General features: G+C 50.4%; 6 protein-coding genes across 6 annotated transcripts; 1 reads left to right on the top strand and 5 right to left on the bottom strand.

Moving 5' to 3' along the window:
- Positions 1-526: 526 nt before the first annotated feature.
- On the bottom strand, positions 527-2936 carry LRP88_09237 (uncharacterized protein; the record flags this gene model as incomplete). The annotated part of the gene is made up of 7 exons (XM_083245727.1): positions 527-1685; positions 1783-2078; positions 2130-2231; positions 2301-2416; positions 2469-2529; positions 2585-2617; positions 2667-2936. The coding sequence occupies 7 exons, from the start codon at positions 2934-2936 to the stop codon at positions 527-529; spliced, it is 2037 nt and encodes a 678-aa protein (XP_083100221.1).
- Positions 2937-3858: 922 nt separating this feature from the next.
- On the bottom strand, positions 3859-4949 carry LRP88_09236 (uncharacterized protein; the record flags this gene model as incomplete). Its single annotated transcript, XM_083245726.1, has 2 exons — positions 3859-4764; positions 4848-4949. The coding sequence occupies 2 exons, from the start codon at positions 4947-4949 to the stop codon at positions 3859-3861; spliced, it is 1008 nt and encodes a 335-aa protein (XP_083100220.1).
- A 3357-nt stretch (positions 4950-8306) lies between these two features.
- LRP88_09235 (uncharacterized protein) lies at positions 8307-9845 on the bottom strand (the record flags this gene model as incomplete). Its single annotated transcript, XM_083245725.1, has 2 exons — positions 8307-9355; positions 9452-9845. 2 exons carry the CDS (start codon positions 9843-9845, stop codon positions 8307-8309), a joined length of 1443 nt encoding a protein of 480 aa, XP_083100219.1.
- Positions 9846-10883: 1038 nt separating this feature from the next.
- LRP88_09234 (uncharacterized protein) lies at positions 10884-12331 on the bottom strand (the record flags this gene model as incomplete). The annotated part of the gene is made up of 4 exons (XM_083245724.1): positions 10884-11791; positions 11845-11937; positions 11986-12228; positions 12277-12331. The coding sequence occupies 4 exons, from the start codon at positions 12329-12331 to the stop codon at positions 10884-10886; spliced, it is 1299 nt and encodes a 432-aa protein (XP_083100218.1).
- A 485-nt stretch (positions 12332-12816) lies between these two features.
- LRP88_09233 (uncharacterized protein) lies at positions 12817-14639 on the bottom strand (the record flags this gene model as incomplete). Its single annotated transcript, XM_083245723.1, has 3 exons — positions 12817-13625; positions 13901-14234; positions 14319-14639. 3 exons carry the CDS (start codon positions 14637-14639, stop codon positions 12817-12819), a joined length of 1464 nt encoding a protein of 487 aa, XP_083100217.1.
- Positions 14640-15000: 361 nt separating this feature from the next.
- LRP88_09232 (ankyrin repeat domain-containing protein) lies at positions 15001-17570 on the top strand (the record flags this gene model as incomplete). The annotated part of the gene is made up of 3 exons (XM_083245722.1): positions 15001-15052; positions 15357-16266; positions 16319-17570. The coding sequence occupies 3 exons, from the start codon at positions 15001-15003 to the stop codon at positions 17568-17570; spliced, it is 2214 nt and encodes a 737-aa protein (XP_083100216.1).
- Positions 17571-17577: the final 7 nt, after the last annotated feature.

Below are 17577 nucleotides of genomic sequence, written 5' to 3'. Positions count from 1 at the left end.
TGCTAGAGTTGGGTTGGAGTTAGTTCCAGGCACAAGCAGCCACAGAGCTATATACGTCGTCAGTAAACCCAAGAAGTCGACTAACTTGATTAAGGAGGAGACATCCCATCATGCATGCACCCCGCATTTTTATCGTAAATTCCAAGAGATCGAGAGATGTTTCCCGCATCGGCTTAACCGATTCCAGTAACGCATTGAGCAATCATTGCCTGTTGGACGCTCAGCCTCGGTTATACCCGGTCGAGGTTGCCACCATGGGCGACTACACGTGAAAAGAATTGTTCTTCCCGAGGCTTTCACGAGGGGATGCTGAAGAGACAAAGGGTGTTTTATCTCACATGTGAGTAGTAGGTCAATCATATCATGAAGAAAAGGGTGCGCAGAACTGGGTCAATGAGTGAGTCAATTCAAAAGAAAAACACGTGAATAAACAAAGGTAAAGTGTGTAGTATCAACGTGATAGTATAAACATGAGAAGTTGAATGTAAACCGTAGCCATCATCCCATCCACGCCAGCACACCTCAACTAGATAGTGCAGTAGTTGGCATGCTCATAATCGCTCAAGCACCATCTGTTCATTCCATCGGGAGTAACAAACGTAGCAGCAAAATCCGGCGTCCCAACAGGGTGACATCCCTTACCCCCGTCCTCAGTAACAGCCACAGCATTGGCATAAAAGTCCTGGGCGTTTCCAACAGTCAGACAGCCATATCCAGGACCTCCATGCTCAGCATCCTTGGAAGCGATGGTCAGAGCGCAAAAGTGGATGTTGCTGTCGTCGAGAGCGATGCGGCACCAAACGCTGTTCTGTCCTTTTCCTCCATCCTGGCAATCTGTGCTGCAGATTTCCCTGTCGCGGTCTGTGCCGAGGCTGGCAATGGCTGCAGAACAATATGTGACCTGTGAGACCATGTCCTTGTTGACGCCATCAGACGTGAGGCACTGGATCTCGTTGACCTCGGAGGGAAGAGCAGGAGTGTCAGATTCCTGGTTGCCTTTACCTCCACGGCGATCTTGCTTCCTCTCAGCCTGCTTGCCCTCGGTGCACTGCTGGTCATAGGTCTGGTAGCCGTCAAACTTGGCAGCCTTCTTCCATGCATCGACTTCGTTGCCACCGCCACAGTTGCAAGGCATGATGCGCTCACCCAGCTGAACATTGTAGCTGACGTCGCCAGTGTCGCAGACGGGGATGGTGAAAGTACCCTCCCAGCTGGTTCCGCGGTCCCAGGGGTTTGCCCAGCCGTCAGTGACTGCCTCTTGAGCTCGCTTGACAGAGTTTTCGCCTTCGTAGTCGAAGCGATGAGCCTGATACGCTGCGATGGAAGCCTCGAACACGTCGTTGAGAGATAGCTGGTAACCCTGCTCGATCCAACCAGCAGCGAGCTTATCCCAACCAGTCGGGTGATCCATCTTTCCAGTATCAAAAGTGTTGAGGCCAGTAGTAGAACCAAGACCAACAGACGCCTCGTGCCACCAGTACAGATAGTACACACCGGGGTCACCCTCACGGCAGTACTTCATGTCCTGGGGGCCCTGCTTGTCCTGTTCGCACGAGCCATCGACATCAGTGGTGTACGTAATGAAGATCTTTTGTTGGCGCCAGATATAGTTGATGGCCCGGGCATTGAACTGCTTCTGGAGATATTTACGAAGTGTCGCCAGTTGCGAATCGGATGGTTCGCTACTAAACTCTTGACCAGGACCAGGAAGGAAAGCTCCGCCAGAAGCATAGTTGCTATACTAGTTAGCCAGTTTCAACAGTGTGATTGAACCAGACGTACAAGAATCGGTTGCCACCCCAGTAGTTTCCAATAGCAAGGTTCTCCTGCATATCATTAAGGGCAGTTCGAGTCTGCTCAAACACATTGGTCATGAAAACACCAAGGTCCGCAAAGTCGGAAAACTTCTGATCAGCAGGATACTGCACAACCTCACGGTAACCCGTTCCAATGCCATTGAGCAAAGCACCGAAAGCGGACGAGGACTCCTTGGCAAAGTCGTTGGACTTGACCCAGTTGTTGAGCTTGAGGTATGAGCCGCCGATGGAGAAAGCAGTTCCCATGCCGACGAGGAGTTCCTTGCTGTGTTAGCCTTGAAATTGGTTATGTGGGGGCGACGGGATACATACACGGAGGAAGAATTCGAAGCTCTTCTCAATAGGAGGGAAGAAGTTGGAGACGAGGTAAGCCGACATACCCTGAAGGTTCATCTGGGTCTCATCGAGAACTTCCTGTAATTGAAATCGGTTAGCCCTTGGATTCTGCTGCTCCTTCTACAAAAAAATATTAGGGAAGCATACGATGAAGTCTCTGAAATAAGACTGAAAACCTTGGATAGACTGGAGAACCATGTAGACAGGGCGCTGCTTGTCGTGATCGCCGCATTCCTCGCCCCAGTCACCAGAGCACTTGATATCTATGACGGGTTAGATACGTGCCGAGTAACCAAAAAGGCATCTTCAACATACCTTCACAGAAGATATCACCAAAGCACTGGTCATTGGGCTTGGCACACTTATAAAACTCCTTCTACAGGTGCAAGTGTCAGTTCATCCTTACTTCATGTTTCGGAAAACGAACTTACGCCATCCAAGTACATTCTGCCGAAAAGATTGACCTTTGGAAATTAGTATGCTTATCCTGCTAACATTGTGATCAATGCTTACAAAGTTATTGGGCCAGCCATTGGGGATCACAGCTGAGGTGTCAGGCCCATTGCCGCCAAGATACCTGAGCCACCATGCTTCAAACCAAGCATCAGTGCCGGCCTCGAACCAGTTGTTGATGTTGGTCGAGTCCCAGGTCTCGAAGCCGCAGCGCCTCTTGACGAGGTCAGAGGTGGTCTTGCTCTCCGGGACCACGGAGACTGGGCTGGCAGATGAGAAGGAAGACAGGAATAGGCCTGAAGCGGCCGAAAAGAGTGAAAGCCTGACCATGAGGAAATGAATGAATGGAAGAAGGAGCAGAAGTAATCAACCAGGGAATGAGAGTATCGGACGAAGCGCATACAGATCCAGGAAGCTCAGAATGTTCAAGATGGGCCAGATATATATACCTTCAAGCAATACTGCCCAATTGCCAACGTTAACGATGTTTCGACCTCGATGGCGGAGAGCCCGGAGGCATGCCAGTCGGCCGCCATGATGCCCAAAACGGAAGCTTGAATCGAGGTAACATGAGTCCTAAGCTGTTTAAAGCGACCGAAATCACACCAACTCATGCAGGCACAGACGATGCCGGCGCATCGACACGGAGGCTGATGCTGCGGCACAACAGTCAGTCCACGATGAAACACGAGTGTTGACATGTGGAGCGAATCAAGGGTTAGAATTCAACCCACGAGGTTGAGGAACGCAGGGATCATCGGGATAGAGTAAGCAATCGAAGGATTCAACTGCCGGTCCTGAACGGTTTTATTCAACGCCAAGTAACGTCAGCCTTACGCCCGAAGAGCACTGGGCGTCGATCAGAGCATTCTAATTAGTTCTTCGACACAATATGGGTGGATCTGAGGCTTATTTTTACCTCGTGTTTTAAACCTATCAGCCGTTGAGCGGCCGCCCAAGCTCATGGAACCACTGGAAATGCTTTACTGATCAAAGGGCGGTACTTAATTTGGCCCGCATGCCGCCCAGATGAGCCGGTGATGTGGGATTGTGTGTATTGGTCCAGAGGATGACTTCTTCGGTCAAGTATCAAATCAGCAACAACACATGATTAGGCAAACATGTGACACAGGAACTCTTGTTGAACTATCACTGCAATCGGTGCCTGATAATGTTCCTCTGTGCCAAGGTTCGTATTATATATACATCTTTATCTTCCTGACGGCGCTGGGAGAGCTTGAACGACCAGCTATCAAATAAAGACCAAATCGCCAACTCCATAACCTGTAGTCTGACCCAAAAACCTGCTCCTTTCAACCTGAACGAAACCGGTCCAGGTGTTTGGTTGGATTTCTTGGTCCCCGAGTACAGATTTAATCCGCAAATAGTCTCCGTTATCGAATCTCAGCGTCCAGCTTTGAGGGTATGTTCGATTTGATGTAGACGACCACCACGAATCTTCCCAGTGCTCTTCCAGTGTAAAAGGCAGCACCATGGTCGTCTCCTCACCAAGTCGTACCGTGGCAAATCTCCACTCGTCCGAAGATTCGGGCCAATCGTACGCCCAGACGCTCACCCTTATGTTGGGATCGGGGAAGTGAACCTCGAAAAAGGTAAAGGCATCCGGAGGACCCTTTATGATCTGGTGATCGTACCAGGTAAGCGACTTTGACGGGTCAAGTTTCAATGCCTTCCCAGCGCCGAGTTGCAATGTTCCCGAGGTGCGAGCGGCGGGAATTGACCAGTGGGAGCAAGTGGTGTAGTTCGGTCCCCAGGCAATCACACCATTGCCCCCGTTCAACAGAACCTTGGACGTTCTGCCCTCGACAGTCAAGTTGAATGAGTATTCGGGTGCCGTGGCAGAAAGCTGCATCTGAGAGATCTTGTCGGGAGCAGCGCCATCAAACGAAAAGTCTGGGAACTGAATGCTCAAAGAGTCCGAGAGCACCGTCTTGGATACGCTGTTGACTTCACAATGTTGCACATTCTTCAAATACTTGAGAGTCTTGAGGTCTAGGACTGAAGACTTGCAAAAGGTGCTGAACTGGTGATGGATGAGGAGGAACTGCCGCCCGGTGGTGGTGGTGACAAAGGTGCTGCTCCAGTAAGATCCGCTGTTCTGGTCTTGAGATAGATTGATTTGGGATGGGATCCGGTTCTTTAAATGAGGTCAGTGTTTCTCGATCTTATAAAGAAGGGCAAAGAGCCAAGAGAGTAAGTCTAAAGAAATAGCCCACATACATTCTTCCAAGTGTCATGGTTGTCGGGTCGAAAACTGTAGCCGAATGCGACCGCTGAGGTCCACCACATAAAAGTGACAAGTTGGACCATTAGTGAGGCCATCGTCGGGACGTTGACGCTCGAGGGGCAAAAGCTATTGGATGTGAATGTGTGTAAGGCGAGGAAGAGGCTCTGAAAACCGATGCCGGATGGTTATTCTGTTCAAACCGTCGGGCCATCAGCCATACTTATGTTGTTTGGTGATTGCCTGTAGCCCAGTTGTCCACGGCACATGCTGGTGACTGTCGACGCGCGTTAAGTTAGTTGTCGGATTCATCTCAAGCCCGTTGCTCCGGGAAATCATTCAAAGAAGACGGCATTATCCGCCGCCCGTGAAGTGAAGCGGAGCCGGCCAGACAATCAAGACCCGGCTTTCCAAAGATCCATCGATCGCCTTTCATCAGACTCCGGCTGATCTAGTCTGCGCCATTCTGTCAGATCGCAAGAGGCCAATGGCGGCACTGATACGACCGATTACTAAGCGGGATTCAACTCGCCAAGCCTTGCCCCAAGGCAGAAAATAGAGCGTAGGTAATTAATTAATTCATGCTTGGAGTTCCTGCACAATAGCCGAACCTACTCGGCGGACTTCGGGCTCCAAACAAAGCCGGAACGGTTTTAAAAGACCAAGGGATGAGCTCTGCCGAGAGACGTCTTGCAAGTTACCAGGCTGTGCTTTGAAGCCAATATCCCTGCGCTGGTGGCTGTCATTCATATCCCCAACGACTGACTTCTTGATGTCGCCATGCCTGATAATCGCGAGCTTTACTGGCCTGAAATAATCCTTCAACCAGATCCAGTTCTCGCCTGTGTAGACCGTGGTTCGTTACCCAGACTGCCTCTGCCCACCCCCCTTAGTAAAGCAACAAAGCCCACCACCGTGGTTTCAAGGTCAGTGGCAGGATTCGCCAAACAGACAAATGCAATTGGCTAGCGAAATTGTTTGGCTTGAAATATTGGTTGCCACATTTATTCAGCCTTGCGCCGTGGCTTGTAGATTCTGTGCCATGGGAGTGGTAGTCATACGAGGATGGGCAGACAACACCAAAGCCAAGTTCAGCTAAAGCAGCCTCATGAGAAGCTGGCCCTTCTCGAGTCATAATTCTTCGAATAGGAGATCTCACGCTACAGAAAGTCAGATCATATTATAAGAATATCACCACACGCATTTCAGCTCTCGTCAAAATCCATACTCAGACCTCTTCTAGGACTCGATGTAATAGATTACTTGTCAACATGCTGCCCTACTCATCATTACCTGCTTCCATTCCCATGTCTTTACGCTTCAATTTGGGTGTAAAAAATGGCCCTCTTGGCACTACAGCCGGGAAACTGCAGCTCTTCGACTGCAGCGTTGTATGAGGTTCGACCATTTCCACATCCCGAGTACCAGATTACGCACCGGCTAACTATACACTTCCTGTCACAGAACATCGGGCGGTCATGTGAGCCATACATATCCGCACTTGAGACATGTCCTGTGGCCTCTGTCACGCCCGCTCAGAGACTGAAGGCTGCGAACCAGACAGCGACGTGTTCGCAGAAATTGTTGGTGCCACGTCCTCTCTATTATCAGTATTGACTACCACTATCTGATGGCTCGGAGATTCTGAGGCAAAGTATAGTGGAAGTGTATTCCTTGCTAACCATCTGGTCTAGAAGCGAATTCGATGCATACAATGTAACACCAATATCGATCGACTCTCGCCCGAACTGCCAATTTCCTGAATTTCTGCCGGTCCGTCTTAACCCAGGTCTTTCCGGTCGTATTGTATTAACGAGATGCTCTCTGCAGATACTCGACAAGACATGCTTAATCGGAGATTCCATGTGCCCCAACCGTACCGTTCCGAAAGACAGTCCCGTTACCATCACGACGTGCAAAACAGAAGCGTACGTACCCACGAACGACCGACTGCAACCCCATCTTTTTCTCGTAGGGGTCTCGCTTTTCTAATCTATTGCATAGAGCAATCCAGTACGTGCGTTGTACGATCCAGAAGGAACTAGACGAAGTGGAAGCATGCGTCGTCGAGACCGCTGTCCGAGTTGATTGGCTCCCCAAGCTTCACACCTATACAGGAGCCCGCAAGTGTAGGAAACCGAGTACTTGGATCTGGACCCAGGTCGGAACCATTCTTCTACACATTGCAGGTGTGGCACTGTCGGTAATCATCTCCAGTCCCCCGCGTATGATCGTCAAGAGGCCACGAGAAGATCAGGGGGAAACCCGTAGTGGAATGGTGATGCACGACATGAGACCCCCTGACCAGCCTGACCTTCAGCACCCCTACGGTTATACTCCACAAGTTCATCCATCCTACAATCCATACAATTACCAATTCCAACCTGGGTACGGCCACGCAGCCGACCCGAATCACGCCATGATGCAACAAAAGCAGCCCCCAATATACCAACAAGTTGAAATGGTTGAAAAAAGACTTTGGGTTCTTGACGCTACCTCCGCCCTCCAGGTCATACTCAAGACTCTAGTCACTGCCTACCTAACGGTCCATCTTCTCGAAAAGTCTGGTTACCAAGGCGATATCGTCCTCGAACTTCTCTTCTTCGCCATTCGCCCTCGCACCGCCGTGATCGATGGACTCATGGGCTTGTCCTCTCGCTGGTCACGAGACGCTGTTGCGGTGCTGGGGTTCGACTTGTGGCTCTCATTTCTCGGTGGCGGATACATCTACACATTTTACTGGGGGCACATCACAACGCCAACCAACCCGTTGGCTCCAGTCGGACAGTTGAAGATATTATCTGTGGGCTCAATGATGATGCTTGCTCCGTCTGTCTTCTTCCTCCTTGTTTCTATGCTGGCGTCCTGGGTTGTTGTGCTGAGAGCATCCGGCTGCTGCGGGGGACGAAAGAACAAAAACCACATCCTATCAGGCGTTTTGTTCTGGATGTTTTGCTGTATCAGCATCACCTTCGTCTTGGCATTCCTTATGTTCATCGCCGCCCTCGAGATCATTGCCCGGTCAATCATGGCCATCCGCAAGACTAAGAGAGATTCTGAGTCTAACACGTTGTTACAGAAGTTGGTTTGGGAGCCTTTCTGGGGAAGGTATATCTCGACGACAAGCTCCAAATTCTGGGTTGTTTACTGGCTAATGCTCATCATGTCTATTGTTTCTCATATCGGGAGTTGGATCTTCTTTGTCAGTTATCTGAAACTGGCAGGGGACTTGTTCTGTCCAACGCAATCATCAGAAATCTTGTGTCTGTGGATACTATTCCCACTTGGGATTGATGCTGTTTTTCGCCTTTTTCGATGGTGGACGAGGGATACATATGAGGTGGTATGAGATTCTCCGGCCTCCACAGGAATGGATCAAATATTTCGTAAGAGCTTGTGGCATATTGAGAGCAAAGAATCATATAAACCTAATAGCTCTTGCTGTCGGTTGTTCCTCAAGTTAGATAGTCTTTAATTGGTCGTGTCTCTCCCTCTCGCCCAACTCCCAGCAAGGGCTTCCCTTCAGGTGTCGAATCCATGAAACCATAGCGCACCCGCTCGTTCTTCATCGCAAGTGTGATTTCGGCAGCACTCACTGCCCCAGAGTCGGCCCCATTTGATATGTCAATGAACTTTGAGTCTCGAACAACCGTGGAAGCATAGCCAAGAATCTCGGGTCCATCAGCCATATGTGTAAACACCACACCCGAAACACCAGATAGAAGCAGTACTATGCATGACACAAAAAACAGCGCCATCCATCCCATAGCAACATCATATTTCATGACAAGCGAACTGCTGACCTCGACCGGGGTTGAGACGTTGTGCTCGTAGTAGCCATCATCTGTGGTGTCGCTTGTTGATTTTTTGAGGAACTGCTGACTCAAAAGAAAGTCCGTGTTGATGATCTGGGAAAATCTGCGACTGAAAACACTGCCTTTAATGTTCGCAAAGGTTTCTGCGTGGTTCGTCCCGAGTAAATCGTTTAGTTTCGGATTGAGCAGATAGCGGAGGGAGAGGTCAGGGAACGAGCCGCCGCCCTGGAGGATGTTGCTCACTAGCGGCATATCCTGCGAAATCCAACCAAAGACATCGGGGAAAGAAAAGTGTAGGATGTCAGGGTTTGCGTGAGTCCGTCGTGAAGGACGCTGCGCGACGACGGAGCATTCATATCTCGCCGAACTGCTCCGGCGCGAACACTCAAGACGGGACTCGACGTACTCCTGATGTGCCTGGCAGAGGGCATGGACGCCAAGTCTGCGCGCGTAGGCATTCAATGAGAACTTGGCTTGGAAGAGTATGTTGGTCGGTTTGACCTCGATTTCCTTCTGTTGTTCAAAGATGGCTGGCGTAAAACCCATATCCCAGAGCTCTTTCCTATCCGTAATGTTGTTGAGCCAGTAGGCATCCACAAATCGGTCAATGGCTATGCTCCAGGTTATCGATCTCAAATCGTCCTCACCCCTTTCCATGGGGTAGCCATGCCATGTGCCGTTCTTCCCCGCTGTTCTCTGTGGTGCGACCGCGCTTTTGATCGTCCAAGAATGGTTTGTTAGGCCAAGCTCCTCTTCGTAATAGCTGTCCTTCTAGGTTATTGAACAGTTGAGGTCAAGGTAGCTTGACTCGATAGATAAAGTCGTATTGCCGGTCGGCACGTGTGTGAGTGCAATGCCAGCGAGGGAGGAGAATGAGTCAAGGTCTGAATTTGAATCCGCCTCAATCCAACCCTCACTATGAGTCTCAGCGTTGGAATCACGGGAGAGAAAGGGGATCTTGACGTTCCTCCAGAGATCCATAGGATCCTTCTTGGAGTCTTCCGGTGCCAATATCAGAGCCTTATACCAGCTATCCAGGAGAGAAGACTCAAAAGGCGTCATCGTGTCCACCCCAGATGCCTGAAATCCAAAGTTTCTTGCTGCACGAGTTTGGCCGTTTGTATCAAAGTAGATGATTGTCGAGGGCTCCATCTTGGGGTCGAGGCGTGACCCAAGCATACGTAGGAGAGACTGGGCACACAGGGGGAGAAGGACCAGATGAGAAGCAAGGAAATGCCCAGAGGATTGAATATTCGTAGGCTGAATTGAGTGATAATTGTAGCGCCGACCGTTCGACTCCCCATTAGTTGTTCTAATGTGCCCATGGTCGAACCTCTCTTAAGCCTCCATCGCGCGAGTTCGTAAACAAGGCGACCGACCATAGAGGCAAAGAGAATGGGGAAAATAGTTGCTAGCTATCGAGAGCGAGTCAGATATAGTCGTGAATGACGAGTTGAGGAGCACCAACGACGGTTGCAGCATTTCGCCATCTGGCGAAAATTAACGCATCTGCATCCGAATCATCAAGAAGCAGCAAGCAATGCCGAATCCCAATAATGCAAGGGGAGCAGCAACTGTCGCAAAGTCGGTCAAAATAGTCATAAAATCGAGGCCCTGCTTGATAAAACGCGGGCGATTCTCCTGGAGGCTGGTGTTGACATTGGGCTGCTTCTGGGTTACCTCTGTTGATACTCCGCCTCGGTTATGATTTGAAAATTCTTCCACCGTTTGCTTGCCGTGCTCGGATTGAGCTGGTGACATATACTAGGGAACTGTTTTATAATGGGCTGATGAGGTGGAAAGTGGAGATGGAGGAGACGGTAGCATCTTGGATTAAAAGAGGTTTTACCCAAGTTGCAATGGAAATAATACGGAGCAGCAGGCAAGGTCAATGAGAGGAATATTGTTTATATACCACTTGACCCCAGCTTTGTTTTTAGCCCCCAACGACGCTGGTCACATTCTCCATTGCCGTGCCTTATGACATCCTTGAAATGATATGATCCATGCAACATTGGTGGAGTCCTGGGTTTATATATAGATTACTATCTGCTTTTGGTAAGCACTGCGAAGGGTCTCTTGTAGCCGCATAGAAAAGGGTTCGTGATAAATTCTAGAGTGGCCTCGGTCTGTGTCGGACATCTACAACATCCAGATGGCTATCAGACTGCAATTCGGGAAGCCTTCCACAGGAACTGTCATCTCACATCTTCCAATTCAGAAAATCTCGAAAAATCTCCACCTACTGAGAAGCCCGCGGCCAACGACATAGGCCGCAAAAGAGATAACATAGGCCAGCCCGGCAAAGATAATGAGACCTCGATAAGACCCATCTTCAGCTCCCAGGATAGCCCCTGCGATGGGAATACCAATAAGAGTACCGAAGCTGCAAAGGGTATATGCTGTGCCATTGCGTTTCCCGTAATCTTCAGTCTTGCAAACTTGGCCAATGCACACCGGTGCAAACGCCACTGAGGCACCTGACCAGAACCCGTAAAGAATAGTAAACGACATGGTCATGGTATGACTTCCATGCGCTGGGAGCCATAGACAGAATACCAGAGCCATGCACGCAAAGGCTATAACCGTCATGGTGTTGACGACTCCGAATCGATCTGCGACGTAACCCGGCAGGAATCGACCAGGAACTGCGCCGACATTTAGAAGAGCGTTAAGCATGTAGGCGTCTTGGAAACCCCAGTTCGAATAAATTGCATAGGAGCATATGTATGAGATGGGAATGAAAATGGCAAACTCAACAAGGACCAGACCGAGCGTCATGGTAGCATAGTTGATATCCTTGAGCGCTTTGAAGTCGACAGTGGAGCCGGCTTTCTTATTCGGTGGTAGCCTCTTGCGTAGCAAAACACAGGCAACCAACCCATGGACAGCGCAGATAAGAGCGATGACTCTGATGGACCAACCGAATCCGATGCGAGGCGCGAGGTAGAGGATCACAAGAGGCATCCAGACGCCGCCCACTCCCCCAGAAGTGCAGGCAAGGCCAGTAGCGAGACCTCGCCTTTTAATGAACCAATGACCAATGATTGATAGAGCGGGATTGTAGAGGAATGAGGCTGAGATGCCCCCTAAGACGCTAAAGGAGAGAAAGAACTGGTAGAATTCTGGAGGAACACTACGTTAGTCTACATAGAGTCACAACAGGAATCCAACTTACCCTGAGCAAAACTCATAAGGATCAGCGAGATGACGATCCCTATTGTGCCAGGAACAATCAACAATCGGATGTCGTGCGAGTCAAAGATGGGTCCTGTTTCTAAGGTTAGTAATTGAATATGGCGACCCATGGCAGAGCAACGCGAACCAATCTGAGCACCACAAAAGAACAAAAAGAAGGCATAGCCGCTGAAAATCCAACCAGTGGTGGACTCGGGCATCCCACGAAGATGGTGCTCACTCAGCCAAGCTTGAAGCACAGCTAGAGAGTTCAGCAGGCCCATGGATGGGATCATGGCACACCAAGAGCCAAACACAATGAGCCATGCTTCTTTTCCGCCGTCGGGATAGTCGTCTGCTGCAGGTTGAGGATCAGGGCCTTGGCCTAACGCTTTGAATTAGGACGGTCCATGTCAGCAACCAGAAGACATACATTCTGATTCCAGTGCCTCGCAACGAACACCTGACTGCAAATCTTGAGCCCGCATGATTCTCGAAATTCCCCGCGGTTTGATGATCTGGTTGAACTCGGGATGGGGTTCTCCCGGGGAAGAATGTGTTGCGACAGATAGCCTTTTTATGCTGAACAAACCTGGCCTATTTTCCTATTTTCAGGTGCCCAGCCAATATTTGTCTTTTTCGTTTGGTCATGTTGGAGTGACATAACACAAGGATGCTGTCACCTCCAAGCTGAAGCCAATCAAGCAGCAACAACATCTCCGCTTCTAGGCTCCAAGGTATATAAGGCGCAAGAGACATCTTCTGGTGGATCTAAACCTAGAATTCGAGTGGATGTCGACTTGAACTTAACCCGTTCTGGTTTCATGATTCCAAAGAGGTGTGGGCTTGCCATCGATCTTCTCTCCGCACCTCCATGAACCCTGACCCCTGGGCCCTGCACTATACACGATATGAATCATCAATCAATAATAACCATATATACAATACTCTCTAGAAATCTATCAAATTATACTTAAGGCATCATGCTATAGGTTGCTTGTACTGGCGCAACCACCGTGTTGTAGAATTGTATCCGGAATTGTTCGATATTGAACCTCTTTGTCGGTTCAGAACCCTGGAAGGAGGACTTGATACACCTCTGAACTGCATTGCCGTATGAATCGCCCGCCTCGCGGTAGACATCGTCAAGTCTGTTGATGGCGGTATTATATCGATCTAGGATTGAAGCCGAAACGGCGTGTCCCTCCAATTCATCATGTCGAAGCTCTTCGAAAGGTGTTTTGAGGCATAGCTCAATAAGAATTACACCAAGTGTAAAGATGGTCTTGTTGGGAATCAGACGACTAAAGTCTCTAGTTGTCGACGAGGGTGGCTGATCTATAGTTGCTGGCCTGTGAAATGCATACGAGTTCGATGGGAATTGTGAAACAAGGTGCATCCCTTCATTGCCCTCGTCGACGAAGAACTGGATCTCGTCCTGATTCCATCCTTCTCCCAGCCATGGACTGTCGCTCAGGTGAAGAACGGACCACGCAATCGAGGTGGCAATAGCATATCGCTGCTTGGCTGAGAGAGCCAGATGAGAGTGGGCTTGTCGTCTGTTCTGGCTTAGGAGCAGGTGTCTCAAAGAGATTGTCCTGGTAAGGCTAGATAGTTCTTTGGAGTGTTGGTTAAGCAAAAAGTGCGAGAACTGCTGGTTCTTGTCGGCCTCTGGGTCTTGGAGACAGCCAGTCATACACCATGGAGCGCATTGTGTTCGGACTTGGCCACAGAGATTTGCAATGAACTGCTCTGGTGGCGGCGGCGGAGTCGTATCTTGAACTGTTTTGATGAGCAATCAAATAGTAAAACTCAAAAGTTTTTGGTTTGAAGCCTACCAGGTCCAGGAGTTGTTGAGTGAGTGCGGGGTGGTGGTCGATGTACCATGCGAAAAAGACTAGAGGAAGAAGACTTGGTCTGAGTCCTAGCAGGACGAGTAGTGATTGGCTTTGAGTCTACCAGACCGTTTCCTTTTGGCGTGACGTGAAACTTCCGCCATGAGTGTGGCAATTCTGGACGCGTCTCATATGACAAGCCTGCTGAAAAGATCCACGGACTGCGTAAAGGCCCCAAATTCCAGTCCAAGTCGATGGCTGCTTGATGAGACGATGAGCAGCTGCACTGCAAAGCAGATCTTAGTGCTCGGTGGAAGGATTTTAGACATGCTCGAACTGAGTCGCAATGCTTCAGGTTGAATCCCTTGATCAGGGCTTGGACTTGGCGGGTGTCGTCTTCGGCGGATACCTCGGTCCGTTCAAGACAGTTTCTCAGATCCTGATTCCATTTCCTGAGGTCATCGATTAGGGATCGGTTCTTTTTTGTAGCGAAGGAGCGCTTTACTCGACGCCACTCCCATCGAGCCCTGTCTGGAGAATCATCTGTCCACTGAGGCTGTAGTTGACTTGTGTGTTAGCTTGAGCTCTTTACTTGCCCTTTTGTCAAAAAATACGTAGCCTAAGCTCCATGAATACTCACCTTCCCATCAATATCAATGTCTAGATCCCCCAATAACTTGGACGTCCTCTCGTCCATTGCCTTGATGATGGTGACGAGGTCCTGGTGGATGCTGGGAAACTTGGCACCGAGACACTCCTGGAGCTCGGCCACAGAAGGGCTTTCCAGTCCAATGTTGCGAAGAGTTATCTCCAGTTGACTTTTCTGCATCTTCAAGTCAGCGTGGAGAGTCTGAATGGCTATGTAGTAGTTTTGGTGAGCCTCGAAGGGCTCGGCATACTTCTCCAATGCCCAGATGGCAATGGGAATGCCGCCAAGGACGAGGCCTGCGACCTCAGCCATGACATGAACGCTGTAAAGATCCTCAGCGTTGCGAAAATGACAGTCGCTACGACTCAGAGTCGCTGCGGGTTAACGTGAGCTGAAGACGGATGACGGGTGAGGGAGATTGATGATGGCCCCGCTGCGTTTCTTTCGGCTGGGCATATCAGGCTCTGACCAGGCTGTGTGCGCCTCACCTTTTGTTGGACAGTGATTGGACGAAGGGACATTTCACTGCTCGAGCTGAAAACAAAACAGTTCTCATAGGTTGGCAACCCCTCTTTTGCCAAAAGTTCTCTCCAGACCAGAAGTTGCGGCCATTCTACGACATTCGATTCGGGAAGGACGCTTACCCATCAGGTTATTCTTCAACTCAACCACCATGGAGGCCGTCTCGACCAAAGCAACTACGCCGTCGCTTTCTGAGTCGTTTGGTGAATGCATACGACTATTCCGGAATTTTCTGCTAGCCCTCCACGATGGGAATTGTCGTGTGGTGTGGCTAAAGCAGGTCGATCTCTCCGAGATATCGGATCAGTGTGGAAGAGCCAAAATCTGGGGAGATCAGATGAGAGCAGACCTCCCAGAGAGGGCTCGAGGCTCGCTAGATGACACCCTCAGGCCCGACGATGATCTCAAAGGCTTGGTTGAGGCCATTTTCATGCGACTCAGCGGGCTCCTCCGCCAAGGCAAGTAGATAGATCGACGCGACTGGGACATTATCTGACTCTGTTCTAGCAACATCTATCGCCGAGAGAAAGTGCGATCCCGTCATTGGGTCAGATCAAGATTCAATCAGCAGCGTCAGTGCCGACGACTCGGACACTGACTCTGACCCTGATTTAGATGATGATGGCCAACCTCGGCCTAAGAGGATGCCAAAGATCCGTCTGCTCGTCCAGCAAATAGCGGATCAGATTCGGTCGCTATACGACCTGTCGTCCTTGCTTCGGCGCCCCAGGATAGCAGACAAATACCTTCGCTCTGTCAATTCCAAGTCACACACAACCGCATCGGACCAGCCGGTCACACTACCGCTCATGGTTAGCTTCAGTAAGTTAGATGAGAGCCACATCATAGAAAAGGTACTACAGTGGCGCGGCTTGACCAAGAGCGGGCAGAGCCTCAACTGCGAGGACGAGGCCCCTGCTCAAGAGAGACACAGCTTGACAACTGACGATGTCGGTGACATTCTGTGGTACTGCCAAAGACTTGCAAGGGCGAATACGAGGCGTCGAGAGCAGCTTCAGCACTGGGCTAATCACCCATATGTTTCCATGCATGATAAACCCACCTTGGACCGGCCCTTGCCAGCCTTGGTACAGCCTCCTATCAAAGGATCAGATACCAAGGGGGAATCGGGAAGCCAGGCATCCACCCTCAAGCCGGCAAGTGTCAAGATCCTTCCAGGAGGACCAAAGTCAACCGTGTCCAAGCAGAGCTTCTCCACAGCTGCCGTCTCAGATGTCCACGATACCAAGACAAACACTCGGCCGCGGACAGTCTACGCTCCCACGAGTGTTGGCCAAGGCCGGTCCAATGCTGTCCCGGACCCCCCAAAGACGCAGGACGGAGAAACGACATTTCCATGTCCGTACTGTGGGACTACGCTCGAGTCTAATGAGATGCAGAATAGACAGTCGTGGAAGTACGTTGAGTCCTATCACGCCTTAGTCAGAGCCTACTAACCACACCTATAGGCGCCATGTATTCCGTGATCTCCGTCCATACATCTGCACATTCGAACATTGCCAGAATCCCAACAAGTTATACGTCAGCCGCCATGAGTGGATATATCACGAACTTCAGATTCACAGGCGCAAGTATGTGTGCAAAGAGTGCCCCAAGACATACTCTAGCAGGGCGGAAATGCCAGCACATGTCCGGGAGCACTATGGCGAATCCATCTCACCGGCACCGTTAGGTGTGATACTTGATCTCTGCAACCAACAGGACGATGGCATGGATGGCGAGAAAGACCAATGCCTAGTGTGTGGAGAGGAGCTCTCGTTCCAGGCGTTGCAAAGACATTTGGCCACGCATATGGAGGACATGGCTCTCTTCGTCTTGCCCAATACCCAAGAAGGGCAGGATGTGGGAGGAACCAACGACTCGGTGCAAGCGGGAAACCTAAAATCTAGAGGGAAACTCAGTGACTCCAAGTCACAGACAAGTAGTCTCGGCTTTTCCGCAGCCGGAGACCATGGACAGACCCCAGCTGACTTCTGCAAGCTACTCAGCGGCGAGGAAGCGGGGTATAACTTCAAGTTTGTCCACTGGAGTGTTACCGACGATCCAGAAGTAGCATCGTTGAAAGTCCTGGTCCAACAATTGGAAGACTGGGATGAGAAGGTCAGACATGCCGCTGTTGAAGCCTTGGGCAGCCATCCCGCTTTGCCATATGAGATCATCGAAGCCATGGGGGCAAGATTGGAATGCTGTGACGGCGATGGCCGGACGGTTCTATCGTGGGCCGCCGAGAAAGGCCATGAGGTCACCTTCGAGCGACTCATCGAGAAGGGGGCCGATTTTGAGTCCAGGGATGGGAGTGGGCAGTCGCCTCTACATTGCGCCGCCTGGAACGGAAACGAGGCTGGCGTCAAAACTCTACTTGAGTTAGGGGCCGATTTTGAGTCCAGGGACGAGGATGAGCAGTCGCCTCTACATTATGCCGCCGAAAAAGGAAACGATGCCATCGTAAGAATGCTGCTTGATGCAGGAGCCGATTTTGAGTCAAGGGATAAGGATGGATTGTCGCCTCTCCATTACGCCGCCTTTCATGGAACCGGGGCCATCGCCAGAATACTGCTCGAGATAGGAGCCGATATTGACTCTAAGGATAAGGATGGGTTGTCGCCTCTCCATTACGCCGCCTTTCGTGGAAACGAGGCCATCGTCAGAATGCTGCTCGAGGTAGGAGCCAACGACCAAACACAAGACATATTTGTGTGATACGCCC

The sequence above is a fragment of the Fusarium phalaenopsidis genome (assembly GCF_050370095.1).
Source record: "Fusarium phalaenopsidis strain FUZ10S chromosome Unknown contig_32302, whole genome shotgun sequence".
In the NCBI taxonomy this organism is placed as follows: Eukaryota; Fungi; Ascomycota; class Sordariomycetes; order Hypocreales; family Nectriaceae; genus Fusarium; species Fusarium phalaenopsidis.
This window is presented reverse-complemented; position numbering and strand designations above follow the sequence as displayed.